The sequence below is a fragment of the Dendrobates tinctorius genome, unplaced genomic scaffold (genome assembly GCF_039654945.1).
Source record: "Dendrobates tinctorius isolate UK_male_01 unplaced genomic scaffold, ASM3965494v1 ptg000257l, whole genome shotgun sequence".
In the NCBI taxonomy this organism is placed as follows: Eukaryota; Metazoa; Chordata; class Amphibia; order Anura; family Dendrobatidae; genus Dendrobates; species Dendrobates tinctorius.
In genome coordinates this window covers 10,608,762-10,625,682 of record NW_027361924.1, presented here as the reverse complement: position 1 = coordinate 10,625,682, position 16,921 = coordinate 10,608,762, and the positions used below count along the sequence as shown (strand labels likewise).

The following is a 16,921-nucleotide window of genomic DNA, read 5'->3' as shown; positions in this document are numbered from 1 at the left end:
CTAACCACTGAGCCACCCTGCCGCCCATAACTCGTCTATCGGACATCAGTGGCCGCTCATAGTTTGGAGCCTCTGAGGTCCGGTGTCCCCCAATACTATTAAAGAGAAAAACAGCCAGAACTCAGCCCTCACCAGCCCTTCAGAGGGTCTCGTGGAAATACAAATTCTTCCCTTCAGATCCCCCAACACCCCTTTCCCTGTTCAGCTCCACACCCCACACGCAGCCCCATGCATGGAACAGCACCCTTTTCCCTGTACTCCCCCCACAAGTGATATCCCCCCCAGCACGCAGCCCCCCATGCGTACCATCACGCTCTTTGCATGTACCCTCAGCCCCACACACAGCCTCACCCTTTTCCCCACACTGCCTTATGTGCAGTGCTGTCACATTACTCTTTGGTCGCAGCCCAGGGGCGGATCCGGGGCCTCCGTATATAATCGACTCCGCGCGCTGCCAGTCCACAGCAGCCATGGCTGACAAGAAAGTGTTTGTAGTCTTTGGAGCCACAGGTGAGTGTGAGGAAGGGAGGAAAAGTTTTGAGAAGATATTTCCCTGCAGGCGGCCATGGTGTCTGGATGTGGAGGTGATTCTGTAACTGTCCCAATCATACTAATTATGCAAAGTGTCTCTTCAGAGAGGAAGAGGACTAGAACTCTAATGCCACCTATTGGAGGTAGCAATCCTAAAAGTCAATGTTGACCCTTTAATGATCCTTGTTACATGACTTAGGATAAAAGCCAAACCAGAATCTCCATTTGCAGACACTGTGTTTCGGGGTACTGCCCCTCGTCAGTGCAAAGTGGGAGATCTGGTTTGGCTGTGAGAGAGGCGTCTGACCGATATCCAAGAAGTATCATTTCTCCTCATGGAGAATGACATGCTAAGCATGTCGAGGTGAGGAGAAATGATACTTCTTGGATACATGTCCTAATCATCTTACTGCAGTTTGCGTAAGGAGTTGGACATACTGCCCACGTTCCCCCTGGAAGAACACGTGTTTTTTTGTATTGTAATGTATAATGTGAACTGTGATATGCCTCCCTATATCCTCTGCAGGAGCCCCACACAGCCTCCCTATATCCTCTGCAGGAGCCCCACACAGCCTCCCTATATCCTCTGCAGGAGCCCCACACAGCCTCCCTATATCCTCTGCAGGAGCCCCACACAGCCTCCCTATATCCTCTGCAGGAGCCCCACACAGCCTCCCTATATCCTCTGCAGGAGCCCCACACAGCCTCCCTATATCCACTGCATGAGCCCCACACAGCCTCCCTATATCCTCTGCAGGAGCCCCACACAGCCTCCCTATATCCTCTGCAGGAGCCCCACACAGCCTCCCTATATCCTCTGCAGGAGCCCCACACAGCCTCCCTATATCCTCTGCAGGAGCCCCACACAGCCTCCCTATATCCTCTGCAGGAGCCCCACACAGCCTCCCTATATCCTCTGCAGGAGCCCCACACAGCCTCCCTATATCCTCTGCAGGAGCCCCACACAGCCTCCCTATATCCTCTGCAGGAGCCCCACACAGCCTCCCTATATCCTCTGCAGGAGCCCCACACAGCCTCCCTATATCCACAGCATGAGTCCCACACAGCCTCCCTATATCCACAGCATGAGCCCCACACAGCCTCTCTATATACACTGCGTGAGCCCCACACAGCCTCCCTATATCCTCTGCAGGAGCCCCACACAGCCTCCCTATATCCACAGCATGAGCCCCACACAGCCTCCCTATATCCACAGCATGAGCCCCACACAGCCTCCCTATATCCTCTGCAGGAGCCCCACACAGCCTCCCTATATCCACAGCATGAGCCCCACACAGCATCCCTATATCCACAGCATGAGCCCCACACAGCCTCCCTATATCCACTGCATGAGCCTCACACAGCCTCCCTATATCCTCTGCATGAGCCCCATACAGCCTCCCCATATACACTGCATGAGCCCCACACAGCCTCCCTATATCCTCTGCATGAGCCCCACACAGCCTCCCTATATCCACTGCATGAGCCTCACACAGCCTCCCTATATCCTCTGCATGAGCCCCATACAGCCTCCCCATATACACTGCATGAGCCCCACACAGCCTCCCTATATCCACAGCATGAGCCCCACACAGCCTCCCTATATCCTCTGCATGAGCCCCACACAGCCTCCCTATATCCACTGCATGAGCCCCACACAGCCTCCCTATATATCCTCTGCATGAGCCCCACGCAGCCTCCCTATATATCCTCTGCATGAGCCCCACGCAGCCTCCCTATATCCACAGCATGAGCACCACACAGCCTCCCTATATCCTCTGCATGAGCCCCACACAGCCTCCCTATATCCACAGCATGAGCCCCACACAGCCTCCCTATATATCCTCTGCATGAGCCCCACGCAGCCTCCGTATATATCCTCTGCATGAGCCCCACGCAGCCTCCCTATATCCTCTGCATGAGCCCCACGCAGCCTCCCTATATCCTCTGCATGAGCCCCACGCAGCCTCCCTATATCCTCTGCATGAGCCCCACGCAGCCTCCCTATATCCTCTGCATGAGCCCCACGCAGCCTCCCTATATCCTCTGCATGTGGGTCGCCCTCCCAGGGCTGTGGGGTACTCGGTACCGGGCCGGTGTCAGGGGGATGTGTCACAGCAGCGGTGACCCGGTCCGTGGCCCTGGGCGCCCAAGTATTGGTGGGGTTGATGTATTGGTTTATATGAATAGTTCGTGACGCCACCTGTGGTGTTCGGCAAATGAGGTGTTAGGCCAACGCTGCATGCAGATCCTCTGGGGCTGGTGGTGTGTTGCAGCCTACATGGTGTAGCTCCCCACAGGTGAAGCTGTAGCCCCAGGGCAGTGTAGACGTGTACTTAGAGGAGAGGCGCAAGCGGTGTGGATGCTGGTACCCAGATGTAGCGGTGCTGAAGGTGTTAGCGCAAAAATGAATGGAGGATACCGGGGCTTGTAGTTCCAAAGCTTTACTCAGTCTGTAGTGCACACAGGTGCCTGCCTCCGGGACATGTCCTCCGGGTCAGAGACTCAATCAACCTCCAGGCAAGATAGGACTCTCCCCGCCAACACTCCGCCAACATGTACCTTTCTGAACGTCTCCTCTTTAGCGCCTTTAAGTGTGAAGATCTCCTAGTACCGAGTTACACTGGAGTGCCTCCTGACAGATGTTCCCAAGAACTCTACTTGTACAGCAGACAGCTGTAGCCTGCTTCGTGGACTCCCTTCTCCTGAGTCCCGGCTCTCTATACAATTGCTGTTGCGCCCCAAGTCTCAGATGGGAGTAGTGCATTTACAGCCAACTACTCCACCGGTGTCTGCTGCAGAACCATAAGTGTCCATACAACCTCGGGGACCGGCCCCCGGCCTTGCGCTTAGAACCTATAGGCAGGGTTCTTCCTCTAACCCACGTCCTCTCTGTTCTTTACGCCTTCATTCCGTACTTGTCTTTCTTTCTTATGGAATCTTAGGTTACAGTTCTACGTCTTTCTCCTTCTCTTCCCTTTCCCGTGCCAGGTGGCTCAGATCACTGAAGCAGCTGCAGCACTCCTTCCTCCATCCCTCTTCCAGGGATCTCCTTCCTCTCTGACCTCCTGTCAGACCGACCCATCCTCAGACTCTCCTGACTGACTGTCCTGTAATTCTAAACCTTCCCAATCTTTTATATGTATCTCAACTCCACTCACCTCCCAGCACGTCCAGTGTTCCAAGCAGGGAACCACCAAAGGTGCTCTGCTACCCTCTGAGCACGGAGCCGCAATGTGGTTGTGCTGAACTACCCTGTTGTGTGGGATGCGAGTGTTGGAGTGTGGCAAAGGAGCGCCCACCTTACCTGGATGGTGGGGCACTACACCTTAGGAGAAGGTGCAGTACCTCTGTGGCGACTGAGCCTCAGGGGCACCACACATGAGCCCCACACAGCCTCCCCATATACTGCAGGAGCCCCACACAGCCTCCCCATATACTGCAGGAGCCCCACACAGCCTCCCTATATACACTGCATGAGCCCCACACAGCCTCCCTATATTCTCTGCAGGAGCCCCACACAGCCTCCCCACATATACTGCAGGAGCCCCACATAGCCTCCCTATATATACTGCAGGAGCCCCACACAGCCTCCCTATATAATGCATGAGCCCCACATAACCTCCCTATATATACTGCAGGAGCCCCACACAGCCTCCCTATATATACTGCAGGAGCCCCACACAGCCTCCCTATATAATGCATGAGCCCCACATAGCCTCCCTATATATACTGCAGGAGCCCCACACAGCCTCCCTATATAATGCATGAGCCCCACATAGCCTCCCTATATATACTGCAGGAGCCCCACACAGCCTCCCTATATATACTGCAGGAGCCCCACATAGCCTCCCTATATACATTGCATGAGCCCCACACAGCCTCCCTATATCCACTGTATGAGCCCCACACAGCCTCTCTATATCCTCTGCATGAGCCCCACACAGCCTCCCTATATACACTGCATGAGCCCCACACAGCCTCCCTATATACACTGCATGAGCCCCACACAGCCTCCCTATATCCTCTGCATGAGCCCCACACAGCCTCTCTATATCCTCTGCATGAGCCCCACACAGCCTCCCTATATCCACAGCATGAGCCCCACACAGCCTCCCTATATCCACTGCATGAGCCCCACACAGCCTCCCTATATCCTCTGCATGAGCCCCATACAGCCTCCCCATATACACTGCATGAGCCCCACACAGCCTCCCTATATATCCTCTGCATGAGCCCCACGCAGCCTCCCTATATATCCTCTGCATGAGCCCCACGCAGCCTCCCTATATATCCTCTGCATGAGCCCCACGCAGCCTCCCTATATATCCTCTGCATGAGCCCCACGCAGCCTCCCTATATCCTCTGCATGAGACCCACGCAGCCTCCCTATATATCCTCTGCATGAGCCCCACACAGCCTCCCTATATATCCTCTGCATGAGCCCCACGCAGCCTCCCTATATCCTCTACATGAGCCCCACGCAGCCTCCCTATATCCTCTACATGAGCCCCACGCAGCCTCCCTATATCCTCTGCATGAGCCCCACGCAGCCTCCCTATATCCTCTGCATGAGCCCCACACAGCCTCCCTATATCCTCTGCATGTGGGTCGCCCTCCCAGGGCTGTGGGGTACTCGGTACCAGGCCGGTGTCAGGGGGATGTGTCACAGCAGCGGTGACCCGGTCCGTGGCCCTGGGCGCCCAAGTATTGGTGGGGTTGATGTATTGGTTTATATGAATAGTTCGTGATGCCACCTGTGGTGTTCGGCAAATGAGGTGTTAGGCCAACGCTGCATGCAGATCCTCTGGGGCTGGTGGTGTGTTGCAGCCTACATGGTGTAGCTCCCCACAGGTGAAGCTGTAGCCCCAGGGCAGTGTAGACGTGTACTTAGAGGAGAGGCGCAAGCGGTGTGGATGCTGGTACCCAGATGTAGCGGTGCTGAAGGTGTTAGCGCAAAAATGAATGGAGGATACCGGGGCTTGTAGTTCCAAAGCTTTACTCAGTCTGTAGTGCACACAGGTGCCTGCCTCCGGGCCATGTCCTCCGGGTCAGAGACTCAATCAACCTCCAGGCAAGATAGGACTCTCCCCGCCAACACTCCGCCAACATGTACCTTTCTGAACGTCTCCTCTTTAGCGCCTTTAAGTGTGAAGATCTCCTAGTACCGAGTTACACTGGAGTTCCTCCTGACAGATGTTCCCAAGAACTCTACTTGTACAGCAGACAGCTGTAGACTGCTTCGGGGACTCCCTTCTCCTGAGTCCCGGCTCTCTATACAATTGCTGTTGTGCCCCAAGTCTCAGATGGGAGTAGTGCATTTACAGCCAACTACTCCACCGGTGTCTGCTGCAGAACCATAAGTGTCCATACAACCTCGGGGACCGGGCCCCGGCCTTGCGCTTAGAACCTATAGGCAGGGTTCTTCCTCTAACCCACGTCCTCTCTGTTCTTTACGCCTTCATTCCATACTTGTCTTTCTTTCTTATGGAATCTTAGGTTACAGTTCTACGTCTTTCTCCTTCTCTTCCCTTTCCCGTGCCAGGTGGCTCAGATCACTGAAGCAGCTGCAGCACTCCTTCCTCCATCCCTCTTCCAGGGATCTCCTTCCTCTCTGACCTCCTGTCAGACCGACCCATCCTCAGACTCTCCTGACTGACTGTCCTGTAATTCTAAACCTTCCCAATCTTTTATATGTATCTCAACTCCACTCACCTCCCAGCACGTCCAGTGTTCCAAGCAGGGAACCACCAAAGGTGCTCTGCTACCCTCTGAGCACGGAGCCGCAATGTGGTTGTGCTGAACTACCCTGTTGTGTGGGATGCGAGTGTTGGAGTGTGGCAAAGGAGCGCCCACCTTACCTGGATGGTGGGGCACTACACCTTAGGAGAAGGTGCAGTACCTCTGTGGCGACTGAGCCTCAGGGGCACCACACATGAGCCCCACACAGCCTCCCCATATACTGCAGGAGCCCCACACAGCCTCCCCATATACTGCAGGAGCCCCACACAGCCTCCCTATATTCTCTGCAGGAGCCCCACACAGCCTCCCCATATATACTGCAGGAGCCCCACATAGCCTCCCTATATATACTGCAGGAGCCCCACACAGCCTCCCTATATAATGCATGAGCCCCACATAACCTCCCTATATATACTGCAGGAGCCCCACACAGCCTCCTTATATATACTGCAGGAGCCCCACACAGCCTCCCTATATAATGCATGAGCCCCACATAGCCTCCCTATATATACTGCAGGAGCCCCACACAGCCTCCCTATATAATGCATGAGCCCCACATAGCCTCCCTATATATACTGCAGGAGCCCCACACAGCCTCCCTATAGATACTGCAGGAGCCCCACATAGCCTCCCTATATATACTGCAGGAGCCCCACACAGCCTCCCTATATATACTGCAGGAGCCCCACATAGCCTCCCTATATATACTGCAGGAGCCCCACACAGCCTCCCTATATACTGCAGGAGCCCTACACAGCCTCCCTATATCCTCTGCAGGAGCCCCACACAGCCTCCCTATATCCTCTGCAGGAGCCCCACACAGCCTCCCTATATATACTGCATGAGCCCCACGCAGCCTCCCTATATCCTCTGCAGGAGCCCCACACAGCCTCCCTATATCCTCTGCAGGAGCCCCACGCAGCCTCCCTATATCCTCTGCAGGAGCCCCACGCAGCCTCCCTATATACACTGCGTGAACCCCACACAGCCTCCCTATATACACTGCGTGAACCCCACACAGCCTCCCTATATACACTGCGTGAGCCCCACACAGCCTCCCTATATACACTGCGTGAGCCCCACACAGCCTCCCTATATACACTGCGTGAGCCCCACATAGCCTCCCTATATACACTGCAGGAGCCCCACACAGCCTCCCTATATACACTGCGTGAGCCCCACACAGCCTCCCTATATACACTGCGTGAGCCCCACACAGCCTCCCTATATACACTGCGTGAGCCCCACACAGCCTCCCTATATACACTGCGTGAGCCCCACACAGCCTCCCTATATACACTGCGTGAGCCCCACACAGCCTCCCTATATTCACTGCGTGAGCCCCCATAGCCTCACCATGTGCAGCATGTCAGTTCCCCTATGTGCAGCACTATGTCATCCAAACAGCCCATACACAAGATAAAAAAAAACAACAAAAAACACCACTTACTCACCTTGGTCCTGTCCCCCGGCGCTTTGCTTTTCTCCCTGCTCTCCGGTGTACACAGCTGACGTGATGATATGTCGTCAGCTGTTTCACACGCTGATTGTTGGGGGAAATGGCTGGAGGCCCCTCCTCTGCCAATGCTGACTGCGGGGGACAGCGGGCGGGCACGTTGCGGCCCGCGGACTTCAGGTTTTGAGCCCCACAGCTGTCTCGGTCCGCGGGCCGGAGTGAGACAGCCAGAGGGTCCAATGTGGCCCGCGGGCCGCATTTTGCCCAGGTCTGGACTAGAAGAACAGTCCAGAAGGGGAGCTGAAGCTGAGTGCAGCTTGTTCCCAGACTAAAGAAAGAGAAGCAAGAGGAAAGGAAAAGCTCCAGTAGTGGAGAGGAAGAAGAGGTCTCAGGGGCACGGAGAGTGAGAATCCATCCGTGGTGCCCGTATCCACCTGTCATCACCAGGTGGAGGGACCAGGTTGCAGGATGGGGACTGGCCCCAAAACTAAGAAACTAAGGACTCAGCTAGGAAACCAGAGGCTGCAGTATCTGCAGGTGCTGCAGCCACATCCATACATATGCGTTGAAAAGGCAGTTGGATAGGATCCTGGGGTCTGACCAATGTCCTCCAGCCAGATCTGAATCTGCTGGCTTGGTACACTATGTATGAAGACGCAGGGCAAGGAGAGGCGGTAGCCAGCGTAGTGAGATGGCCAGGAAAGGAATATCTCAGGGAGCCCTGGAAACGTGCACCCCCAAACTACCTGAGAGCTGTCTGGACCACTGACCCTGAGGACACAGCACCCCCGGCTGGGGTTTGTACCATCTGAACTATGAGTAAAACTTCTGAAGACTGCATATTGCTGTGTCCTCCATTTTATTGCTGCGTCACTTGCCCTGCACTACAACCACCATCATCACCATCCCTTACACTATAATCTGCCCTGGGGAATAGCTCTGCCTGTGGAGAGCTGAACCAACTCTGCTGCATTAACATCTACCCCAGTGGACTGAATCTGCAGCGTCAGCTAACACCTTTACTTGCCGAGTACCACAGGTGGCGCCACAAACTATCTTTCATAAACTTAAACATCCCCTTATCTTTTTCATTGCACGCCCAGGGCTACGGACCGGGTCACTGCTGCCGTGACATCCCCTTTAAGAACTGACCGGCCTGGTACCGAGTACCCTGGCCCTAGGGGGCGCTACATTACCAGTCCTCATTACTGCATCTCCCGTGTCTGAGTTACCTGTACAACTTCTTTTGGAATGACTTGAGTCTCTGTACTCCTAAATTAATCCTGTCCCACTCTCCTCTGAGACTTGTAAAATGGATTTTTAAGGAAGTCCAGTCCGGAGAACTAGGAAAATTCTTGCACACAACCAAATAACCAACCATACCAAGCCTACTGCTCCAACTACTACTGCAACTGTCTCTCTGTGGTCCTATAACATCTCCTGAGATAATTTACAGTTTATCCTTCAGCTGGGTCAGTTCCTGTAGAAAAGAGGGATGTCGCCCAGGTGGTGGTGTAGTGGTGAGCTTCTACTACCCAGAGCAAAGGTTTTCCTACAACACCTTCTAGAACCCCAGCGTGACAATTACATCTATATATATGTTTGTTTCCCGGTCGGAGTCTGTAGGCTGAACAAGAACTTCACCTACCATGATTTTTCCCTCTCTTGAGTTCACACAAACGCTCAAGACACCGATTCTGATTCATCAAAACAATTTTACAATCCAACGTTCCACAATCACTGGTATAATTCATCCTGCGCGTTTGGGCTAAGGCCCCGTTCAAGATGGTGTCCTTATCAATTTACAGAGGACATTTATACCCTTAGAGTACAACCTTACGTGAAGGATTCCTTTGTTATAGACAGTCACTCTTTTTCAATCCTGTTAGGGACCAATATTTCCTTCACCAAATATGAAGGAACACACCAGAGACGGTAGTCCCTTCCTGGTCACTTCATCCAATTTTCATTCAGTTGTCACTCATACATCTTAAGACATGTAGAAACATATACAGATCAAAAACTATATACATGATTCACACACTGGTAAGGGTTCCACAGAGACTGACCACCAATTACCCAGCCGGGATTCCTCTTGGTAACAATTATTAGTAACACAATGGGTTACTTACCGCTGTTTAATTCAGTGGTTCCCAGAGAAGTCCTTGCGATTGGGTACGAAGGAGGTCCAGTTTGCACAAACCCGGGTTTCGGCACCATGTACTGTTGTGGAAACCCTTATTTAGGCCGAGATCACACTTGCGAGAATCTCGCACCTCAATATCCAGCACTGCGACTCCCTATATTTCTATGCAGCTGCACACGCCGGTCCCGAGTGCTGGCGGCAGTGCCGGATATTGAGGTGCGAGACTCGTGCGAGTTTCTCGCAAGTGTGATCCCAGCCATAGTGAGAGAATTCAGGGACCATGTAAAAGATCTCGCAGGTTGTCAGGCCCCTCTCTACAAGCATTGGACCTTTACTCTTTTTAAGAAAAAACGAATTTACGGAAAGTTATCACAAAAATGTAATCTACAAGAAGAGGTAGCAGACCTCCTTCGTTCAAAACACATTCGGCCGTCAGGAAACTGAACGGGAAGCCAATATCCTGCTCCGATAGTTTCATGAACAGAAGAAGCTAAATATATAAAACTCAGACAAATTAAAGCTTGACATAAGCGGTAAATATAAACTTGTTTAAATGATAATGAAAGCGGGATATAAAATATTAACCATAACGTCCTTCACCTGTCTGACATGCAGGTCTGCTGGACTATAACCCCCATCATCTATCTCTGGCCCTGTGATGTGAAAAGGAATCTTATTTTGTGTCCCAAAACGTTCCCCCGGATTCTTTTCTGCCTCTGCCGTGCTGCCACCTCTGCTTGCTGTGCTGCACGCAGGTCAGGGCTCACTTGGCTCCTCTCCACCGTTAATATGGCAGCCATCCCACAATTTTAGTGCTGGAGGCAATGTGCATCTCATTATTCCTCATGGCGCAATTTAATAACGGAAATATCTTATACGGAAATTTGCACTGTGCACTCCGTGTGGGGGCAGGGAGTCCGCACGCCGCACAAAAATCCCACTGTTTAACCCTTTTATGATGCCTTTTTGCTGACCTGAGGAATTAGAGAATGGCGTCCAGTGTGCCACATCTGACACGGATACGACCAGCCTTAGTGTCAACTGTGGCTGTTAACTCCCTAGATGCTGCAGTTAATAATGACAGTGTCATCTAAATGGTTAACAGAGGAAAGGTGCTCCTTCTTTAATCCTATCAAACTTTTTTGAGGTCTGCCAATTATGGAGGCCTGTTAGGATGCTGGCAAAATTTTGGAGGTAAAAAAAAAAAATAATTTTTCACTTTATAATGCACATTGATTTCTGTCAAGAACCTCAAGGGTTAAACATCCTGCAAAAAGTTTTTCATACTTTGAAGGGTGCTGTTTTTTAAAACTGAAAAGGTACACACACACACCTTAAACAAAAAAAAAGTTTTAATATTTCCTTAACTTTTTATTTTCTCAAATCACATTTTTTTTATTTGTGCCTTTTTTGAATAAAAAAATTGTACAACGCATTAAAATGTTCCTGTCGTGATCCAGACCGGGTTTTGAATCCTGTCTTTCCATGTTCCCTGTCTGGTCATTTCAGGGGTTAATCTTAGCCTCTGCTTCCTACACCACTGCTTCCTGCAGGCCATGTCAGTTATAGTTCTGCCTACGGCGTGAGTAGCTGACTCTGTTACACCCTGATTTGTCCTGCTGTTAGTCCTGACTCGACCCGTGTCTGTTATTCCCTGCTCCCTGACCCGACTCTGTGTGTCCCCTTTGTGTCTGGACTTCTTGGTACTTGAATTTGGCTTGGACCCTGACCTGCTTTTGTCTCTGGCATATCCGCTCCTGACCGTTACTGATCCCCTGGCTTCTTTCTGACCCTGAGTTTGCTTATTCCTTTGGTATTGCGCTACAGTCTAGGATTTGACCCGGCTTGTTTGACTTCTCTGCTGCCACCTGGTGGTAGCTTCGCTGCTGCACCGCAGGTCTGCTTCATCTGTGTGCTGGACCTCTCTCACCCCCTAGCGGAGCTAGCTTCTACCTGCATTTCCAGCAGCGTGACAGTTCATGTTAGTCCTGAACTGTGCCAAAAAACATCTTGGCTTTTGTTCTCCACTAGGATCCTGTAGTACAATTGCACAAAAAAAGGCAATATTTCGAAAAGTCACAAATTACGAATTGGCTGTAAACATCTGAATAATGTGAATCACGTCCATAATGGTGCGGTGGGAGGAGGAAAATAACAAAAGTCGCAATTCAAACCATTTTTACTCCTTAAAAAAGGCGATAAAACAACAAATAACGCCTTTTGGTGCCCGTTCCATTAAGCGGGGTCGTCCCGGTATAATCAGGACTGATGGTGAATATTTACAGGGTCGTCCCTCGGCTTTCCCAAACTTCTGGATGGCAAAGTTTCCAGATGTCTGGCTGTGGTGCTAATGTCCACCATGTCTTGTGCTTTCTCTCCCAGGAGCTCAGGGCGGATCGGTCGCTGCTGCTCTCCTGGATGATGGCGCCTTTGAGGTCAGGGCGGTGACTCGAGACACCAGCAAACCGGTAGCTGTGAAGCTAAAGGAGGCCGGAGCGGAGGTCGTGTCCGCGGATCTGGACGATGAGAAGAGCCTGGAGGCCGCCCTGAGCGGGGCGTATGGAGCTTTTGTGGTCACCAACTTCTTGGAGCATTTCAGCAAGGAGAAGGAGATCGCACAGGTAACGGCGCCATGACCACATTACTACATTGCAGCATTAGTAATGTAGAATGTGGGATTCATCCTGAGCCTCCTGGTTCATGTAAGGAGCGCTGCTCTGGATCCTGATAACACTTTTATAAATTTCTCCAGGGTAAACTGATCGCAGATCTGTCCAAGCGTCTCGCCCTGGAAATTGTGGTCTTCAGCGGCCTGGAGAATGTGAAGAAACTGACGGAGGGAAAGCTGGAGGTTCAGAATTTTGATGGGAAAGGAGAAGTTGAGGAATATTTCCGTGAGATCGGGGTCCCCATGACCAGCGTGAGGCTTCCCTGTTACTACGAGAACCTGCTGACCTTCTTCAGGCCCCAGAAGAACAAGGACGGTGATGGCTACTCGCTAGGTACAAGGAACGTTCCGTTACTCGTCATAAATGTGGGACAGGCCTTCAAAAGCTTCATATAGGGCAGGGTTCCCAACTCCAGTCCTCACGGCCCACCAACAGGTCGTTTCCAGGATTTCCTAAGTATTGCCCAGGTGATAATTGCATCACCTGTGCAATACAAAGGAAATCCTGAAAACATGACCTGTTGGGAACCCTGAAATAGGGGACGCCCAAAATGGCGGCTGTCACGGTGGGGTCGTCCCCCTCTCAGACTTTTTTACCCACAGACTCGGTGAAATGTCAAACTGAGTCGTCCTCTCCCTCCCTGGGTCCAGTGTGACACCCTCGGCGCTGCAGCCAATCGCCGAGTTTAGCCAATGTAGATAGTGCGCAGTGCTGTCAACATGTCACCGCTGCAGCCAAACAGACCCAGTCAGCACTGCACTCAATGAGGGTAGGTGAAGCTCAGTTTATTTTACACTGACCCTGTAGGTAAAAAAACCCCCCAGGAAATGGCTAATAGGGGACAACCTCTTTATGACTTTCTGATTGACGGGGCCCTCACCATTCTGGAGAACGAAGACTGTGTGTCTCCTCAGTAAATGGAGCAGGAGGGCACATGTTTGACTCCTGCCCTAGGAAGGGGGCTATAGGAGTCTCTATTCTCGAGAGAGAACTCATTTTTTTCCCCAAGATCTCTGTAGCTGTCAGTGACCAGTCATACGCTTGTCTACAGCCACAGTTGAAGTCTCTGTATGGATGTAGCGTCCCACAGCTGAGGCTTTGTTACAGTTGCTTCCAGTCTCACATCCGAGACTCCAGATGATCAGTCGGTTCCATTTTCACAACTCCTTCTCTTTCCAGCCCTCCCGATGGGTGATGTGCCCCTGGATAAGATGTCTGTCAAAGATTTGGGCGGTGTGGTGGTCAGCATCCTGAAGGCTCCATCTGATCATGTAGGCAAGAACATCGGGCTGAGCAGAGAAAAGTTGACGGTGGCGCAATATGCGGCCATAATGTCCAAAGTCACCGGCAAGGACATCAAAGACGCCAAGGTGAGATCAACGGCTTCTCGCCCTCAGATAGGACACCACCATAATGGCCACCACCGTGTAGACCGGGCATTACAAGGCAACCATCCCAATACTAGGTAGACCTGGGGTCACATACGCCCAGTCACAACCAGAGCTGTATTTACGATTCTGCTGACGTAACTAGCTCTTGGGCTGCAGGACAATCTCCTCTGCATAAAATGGCTGATACCAGAGAGCAATATCTCGTAGTGAGGCCTGTGCTGCAATGTCACTTATATCTGCATTTTACCCCACAGATCACCCCTGAAGCCTTTGGGAAGCTCGGCTTCCCCGGAGCGGAGGAGCTGGCCAACATGTTCCGCTTCTACATCACGAAGCCCGACCGGGACGTGGACGTCACCTTAAAGCTCAACCCCAAGGCCAAATCCTTTGAGCCATGGATGGAGGAGAACAAGGAGGCGTTTAAGGACTTGTGAAGTCATGTATGACACGTGGGGAAGAAAAGACTGTGAAATACTGAAACATTGGGGCTGCTTTAGAAAAACTAGTGCATGGGGCAGGGGGAAAAGTATTCTGACCATAGCAACCAATCAGAATCCAGCTCTCAATTCTGATACGCCCTTTTGAAAATAAAAGGTGTAGCCTGATTGGCTGCTACAGACCACACCTGTTACTCTAGTGCTGTTGAATCTGCTGGTTCTCTGGATCATTAGTGTGAAACATTGAAGCCTGAGGATTCCCTTCAGTTCTGCCCGCTATATGATTGCTTCTACAGCCCTTCTAGTATGATGCCACCACAACCACTGCCACAGTATGATGCCCCCACAGCCCTCCACATACAGTATGATGCCCCCATAGCCCTCCACACATAGCATGATGCCCCCCACAGCCCTCCACACATAGCATGATGCCCCCACAGCCCTCCACACATAGCATGATGCCCCCATAGCCCTCCACATACAGTATGATGCCCCCATAGCCCTCCACACACAGTATGATGCCCCCATAGCCCTCCACATACAGTATGATGCCCCCATAGCCCTCCACACATAGCATGATGCCCCCATAGCCCCCCACACATAACATGATGCCCCCACATATAGTATGATGCCCCCACAGCCCTCCACACATAGCATGATGCCCCCACAGCCCTCCACACGTAGCATGATGGCCCCACAGCCCTCCACACGTAGCATGATGGCCCCACAGCCCTCCACACGTAGCATGATGGCCCCACAGCCCTCCACATGTAGCATGATGGCCCCACAGCCCTCCACACGTAGCATGATGGCCCCACAGCCTCCTACACACGTAGCATGATGGCCCCACAGCCTCCTACACACGTAGCATGATGGCCCCACAGCCTCCTACACACGTAGCATGATGGCCCCACAGCCTCCTACACACGTAGCATGATGGCCCCACAGCCTCCTACACACGTAGCATGATGGCCCCACAGCCTCCTACACACGTAGCATGATGGCCCCACAGCCTCCTACACACGTAGCATGATGGCCCCACAGCCTCCTACACACGTAGCATGATGGCCCCACAGCCTCCTACACACGTAGCATGATGGCCCCAGAGCCTCCTACACACAATATGATGCCCCCTTAGTGTACATACACTATCTACAAGGACTGAATGGTGGATTAAGGACCTAATGGTGTATTGCTCCGGTTATATTCCACTTTATCTGTGCCCTGAGAACACAAATATAGCTGATATCAGGACATGACCCCGACCTCCCAAATTTGGAACAGTTGGGAAGTTTGCAAGTAATGATGGAACAAACCCGTGCCCTTTCCATTCAGCCGCCGTCAATAAAACATTTGATTAGTGGTTGTCCTGAGTGTCAGACCCCTAACGATCTAATATTGATGACTTATCATAGGGACATCGATAGCAACAAATGTAGATGGAATGAAGGACTTATTGCAAAGGGTCAAGATGGAAAGCTTCAACATGGGACTGCTACGCAACACGATGAAGACAAAGATATTGACTACTGCCAGGTACGACCGGGAGACATTTGAGATGGCAACAAACTGGAAGTTGTAAAGGACGCCATCCTACTCTGATCAATGGTCACTCAAGATGAAGGGACCACCCCGGAAGTCAATAGAATAGCCATGAACAAATCAACAATGAAGTCACTGGACAAGGTCTTCGAATTAAGGAACATTGGGTCACGATTCCACCACTTTTAGTGTCCTAATGATGCTGTGAGTAACCGTTCAGCCACCCTATAGGATCAGGGGCATGCTGAGCTGTCAAGATTATGAGTGACAGCTCGCCGCCCAATCTGACATGGGCATGCTGAGCTGTCAGTATTGTGAATGACAGCTCAGCGGTCCAATCTTGCCAAGCTTGTAGGGTTTCTTCCAGGTGTAATTACCTGGCTATTTAGCTGGCTGGCAATGATTATGACATTGCCAATTGTAGCTTAGCTCAAGTGATGTGTGTTTGCTCTGTGCTCTGAGTTCTTATTTTCTGATCTTTGTTGCCTGACCTTGGATTTGCCTTTGACCATCAATTTGCCTAGCCCCTTTGTCTTGATCCGCTTCCTTCTGGGAATTCTGACCCCGGACTGTGATTTGACTACTCCTTTGTCTCACTTCTCTGTTTATGACATACCTCCTGGCTTTTGAGCTCGGTCTCCTTGACTTCCCCGACTTACAGCTTGTCTGTGAGAAGTGAATCAGCGTCACACATTTCAGTGGTGACGAAGACACGACTCGCTCATAGTTTTCTGTGGTAACAAATAGATGTGAAACCTGGACAATAAAGAAACTCGATGGAAGAAGACTCAACTCCTTTACATGTGCTGGAGAAGGACGTTATCAATGCCATGGATGGCAAGAAGAAGAAACAAATACATTTTGGAAAAAAATCAACACAGAAATGTCACTGGAAGTAAGGATCACCGAGCTACGACTTGCCTACTTTGGACATATCATAGGAAGAGAGCGATCACTGGGGAAGGACATCATGGTCAGAAGAATACAAGGAACGACCAGCAATCCGA

At 51.6% G+C, this 16,921-nt stretch overlaps 1 protein-coding gene across 1 annotated transcript; it reads left to right on the top strand.

The window, feature by feature from the left end:
• The first annotated feature begins 395 nt into the window (after window positions 1-395).
• On the top strand, window positions 396-14,559 carry LOC141069214 (nmrA-like family domain-containing protein 1). The gene is made up of 5 exons (XM_073558647.1): window positions 396-510; window positions 12,258-12,496; window positions 12,628-12,877; window positions 13,724-13,914; window positions 14,190-14,559. The coding sequence occupies exons 1-5, from the start codon at window positions 471-473 to the stop codon at window positions 14,367-14,369; spliced, it is 900 nt and encodes a 299-aa protein (XP_073414748.1). The 5' UTR covers window positions 396-470; the 3' UTR covers window positions 14,370-14,559.
• The last annotated feature ends 2,362 nt before the right edge of the window (window positions 14,560-16,921 follow it).

What these genes read in the sequence shown, in the direction of transcription:
- LOC141069214 (XM_073558647.1), top strand. Translation starts at nt 471, where the DNA reads ATGGCTGACAAGAAAGTGTTTGTAGTCTTTGGAGCCACAG. An exon ending in CGGTGATGGCTACTCGCTAG is followed by an intron (nt 12,878 to 13,723) that starts GTACAAGGAACG and finishes TTCTCTTTCCAG; the next exon opens with CCCTCCCGATGGGTGATGTG. An exon ending in AGGACATCAAAGACGCCAAG is followed by an intron (nt 13,915 to 14,189) that starts GTGAGATCAACG and finishes TTTACCCCACAG; the next exon opens with ATCACCCCTGAAGCCTTTGG.